Source organism: Trypanosoma cruzi, genomic scaffold, assembly GCF_000209065.1.
Source record: "Trypanosoma cruzi strain CL Brener 1047053517163 genomic scaffold, whole genome shotgun sequence".
NCBI classification, from domain to species: domain Eukaryota; phylum Euglenozoa; class Kinetoplastea; order Trypanosomatida; family Trypanosomatidae; genus Trypanosoma; species Trypanosoma cruzi.
Window position 1 is genome coordinate 137,833 of NW_001849555.1, and position 3,694 is coordinate 141,526.

General features: G+C 49.1%; 2 protein-coding genes across 2 annotated transcripts, besides 3 other annotated features; both read left to right on the forward strand.

Moving 5' to 3' along the window:
* On the forward strand, positions 1-260 carry Tc00.1047053509175.9 (hypothetical protein, conserved; the record flags this gene model as incomplete). The annotated part of the gene is made up of 1 exon (XM_798002.1): positions 1-260. A coding segment is annotated over one exon (260 nt), but the record flags the coding sequence as incomplete, so codon positions are not given.
* Positions 1-3,694: a sequence feature (heterozygous, non-Esmeraldo-like haplotype).
* Positions 527-603: a sequence feature (A-rich).
* Positions 691-715: a microsatellite.
* Positions 2,463-3,694, forward strand: Tc00.1047053509175.18 (hypothetical protein, conserved; the record flags this gene model as incomplete). The annotated part of the gene is made up of 1 exon (XM_798001.1): positions 2,463-3,694. A coding segment is annotated over one exon (1,232 nt), but the record flags the coding sequence as incomplete, so codon positions are not given.

Below are 3,694 nucleotides of genomic sequence, written 5' to 3' on the forward strand. Positions count from 1 at the left end.
TTCGTCGTTTGTCGTTTGGCACACGTTTGGGGATGCACTCACCGCGAGGCGACTACGAGCCGGAGGGGGTGACGTACACGAGTACATCCGAGGAATTGGAGCGGCATGAGGATCGCGTTCCGGCGCTGAAGCAACGTCTGCACGACGTCTTTTACCGTTTCACCACGATGAGGCGAGGGAAAATTGAGCTTAATTGCGTCTGCTGCGATCATATTGGTGGGAACTATGCGACATATCACATTCACGGGAACGACATGTGAGGTGTGGGGCCGGAGATATTTCAAGGACCCACAAGGAGTTGTAGGCGAAGGGAGGGATGGAGGGAGCAGGAGAGGGTGTGTGTGTGTGTGTGTGGCCAAGATCGTAAGCATTCATTTGACTGTTTTTTTTTTCTCAACGGTTTTTCAAAGGGCCATCTGGCGGTGACCGATCGCTGCTGAATCAACGGCGTGTGATGTCACGAGTTGCACTTAATGGAGCCCACGGGTCGGTACCCCAAACAAAAGAATTATGACGCAAAGCGTGGAAGAAAAGAGGCAAATCTAAAAAAAGAAAAAATAAAAAAAGGAAAAGAAGAGAAGGAAGGTGAAGAATAAAGCAGAATGGCAGTGGTTTGAACATTTTGCTGTGTGGTTTTTCGACGACGGTAGAAGTGCATGGGGAGGGGGGACATGGAGGGGACATGTACTTTTTATTTATTTATTTATTTTTTTATATGCTTCTTTTGAGGTATTTATTGTCTTCCAAACCCAATTGCGGGTCTCTCTTTTTTTTTTTTGCGCCATACCGAGTGAAGGCAATGTCTGTGATTCTGAGTGTGTGAGTGTGAAGTGGAGCGGGGGGGGGGGAGGAGGAAGTCTGGCACGTCGTATTTGCTCAACAACAACAACAACACGCACAGTGAGTATTGGTGGGAAGTTCACACAAGAGAGGCCAACGCAGTCATGGTGACACGCTTTTGAGAGGAGCAGAAGACTAGAGGGAGTCGTCGTTGGCGGGGCGGTATTTTGTAAATGCAGCCGCTAAGGGGATTATTATTATGCTTGTTTATATATATATATCTGCATTTTCTTTGTTTTTGTGCCGTGCGCAAATATGCTCGAAGAGCGGAGGAAATTGCAGCGGCTTTTGACTTCGCCCAACGACAGACACGTAACATTTTCACTTATTGGGGACGTTAAGCCGCAACGGAGAGGGGCGCTTTGCCAGTGTAAGGCACATGCCCTTGAGGCCCATATGTGTTTGGTTTGAGCAATGAAGCAAAGAAAGCGGGGATATGAAATGTGGCGACGTAACTCTCAGGGTGGAAAAGAGGCATCTTACATCTCCACCACTTCTTGACTTTGACGCATATTCTGCCGTGCTACCAAGGCGCATTGGTGTGTTTGTTGGTGGAATGTGGTTCTTTAGGAATCTGGGTGGCACCCCCCACTGAATGCGCTGTCGTCGCCGCAATTGAATGCGTTGTGCCTGGCGGAAAGGTAACCGTTGTGGCTGTTTGAACACAGCACGGGGCGTGGTCTCAAGGGGAAAAACTGCTCTCCATGCCTTTTCGGATGGCACTGCCACCGCAAGAAGTTTCTCTCAAAGAAAAAGAAGCAAAAACAAATCACAACGACAAAGACAGAAGAGGATACAGAGAATGATGATGCGGATGATAATGACGATGACATGGAGAGTGCTTGGCGCCGTGGTGGTTGCCGTTGCCGTTCTCTTCCACTAGGGGGCGGGTAAGGGCTTCATCGTAGACACCGCCGCCACCATTTTTTTACTGTGGCAGTGCACCCTAGTTGTGTGGCGGGTAATGGAGCAGTCATGCGGAGGATGTTAGTGGCGCGAAGCAGAGGCGGTGTTGGGGGAACACGAGCAGATTCCTAGCCCATGGTGGCGGGGAGGGAAACAAACAGTGTCAGTGTTATCCACCAGGAAGACTGAACATACACACAAGAATTCTGCCGTCGTTAGCGTCATTGGACTTTGTTGAGCTATCACTGGGGGGAGGATGCACCACCTTTTTTTTTTTTTTACTTTCTTATTGCATTGTATATGGTTGCGAGGGATGTCATTTATAGCCATTTACGGCTAGCGTCTTGTTTCTTGTGGCGATTGAATGGCCCGTCGTTTCTGAAATTTAAAGGTGGAACTTGTCTTGCATGCACTTTGACGACATTTGGGAGGTGAAGGGGGGCAATGATGTTTGCATCTAACGTACTTTTTTAAAAACTGCAATGCCCCCCCCCCCCCCTTTTTTTTTCCCCTGTTTATGTGCGTGACGCTGGGGAAGAATGGACGGTTAATTCTTGTGATTTACTGCACTCTTTTCATTTTTTATTTTTTCTTCTTTTTCTTTGTTTCTTGTGGCTTCCATTTTATGTGGCCGCGCAACAACAACAATGATTCCAACGAATGCAAGATTACGGTAGTTGAGAGTTATTGTCAACGGCATTCATCTGCAAAACGCAATGCAGCAGAGCATTCCTGAACTGCTGCTTCTGCTGCCGACTGTTGTTATTGACGAGAGGTACGTGCAGGATGGCCGTGTTACAATGTCCATGGATGATGCTTCTACTATCGCTAACGCATATTTCCAGATTGTGGAGGATTATTTGCAGCAAAGAGAATTACACAGGGGACAGTTGGAACTTGAAAAAGAGGTCATTCCGGCGATTGAGTTTGCACTGCGACTCTTTAATGCTGAAAACTTCAGTGGTGAGTTGGTACCGACGGAGCGGGAGCGGCTGGCTTCTGTGCTGCAGCGCTTCACTATGGCTGATGTGCCTCATGAGCGGTGTGTGCAGCGGCTGCTTGTGAGTGATGGTGAGATGCCACACCCGTTTCTTCGACTGGGTGGCCTTCTGTTGTGTGTCTTGGCCGTTGTCTGTAGCAAAGTGCGGGGTACGAAGCAACCGCTTGTGCCATATTATTCCGTATGGCGTCTACGAGTTCATATGCGTCACCAACTTGTGTTGCAGCATCGTGCACATTCTGTGTTTCTTCACCTTTCCGCTTGTGTGGATGCTGCGCTGTCTCTTCCGGATGAGAATCTCAGTGTTGAACATCTCCTCGAGGTGGGCCATGTGCATAATTATTATCACCGACGCGATATTGCTGCAGAAACGTTCTGGCGGGCTGTCCGAAAAAGTGGACTTTCCGTCTCTGAGAGTGCCATGATGGGCGTGCGTACACGGTGGCAGGGACATCAGCTTGTGCAGATGGTCATGAATGCGCAGAGTGCGTTGCCATTTACGCCGCAATTAGTGACGGATGCGCCGCGGGTTGTTATGGGCGAAAAGGATGGCCATGATCTGCTTGATCGACCGCGCGAGACCCCAGAGAGTCCAGCACCCCCACTGCAATCACTGCATCCTGTCGACAAGGCAATCATTCTTGCTCTCTGCCTCGACATCCGTAACACCAATCCGTATCATGGGCTAACGCAGCATCACATGCAAACATATGTGGAACGACTACTTGTCGACCCCGCACCCGCACCATTTATGATTCAGTCTCAAATGCTTCTTATACGCAGTCGGCTGGAACGTCGACGCAATCGGGTGCAGGAAAGAGCCTTTATGCAGATTACAGAGTTGGTGGACCAATTTTCCGCAGCACGCGATCCCACACGCGAGACGCTTCACCGCACAGAAAGTGACTACTTTTATAGTGTGGCATATCCATCTATTTGGCATTTAAA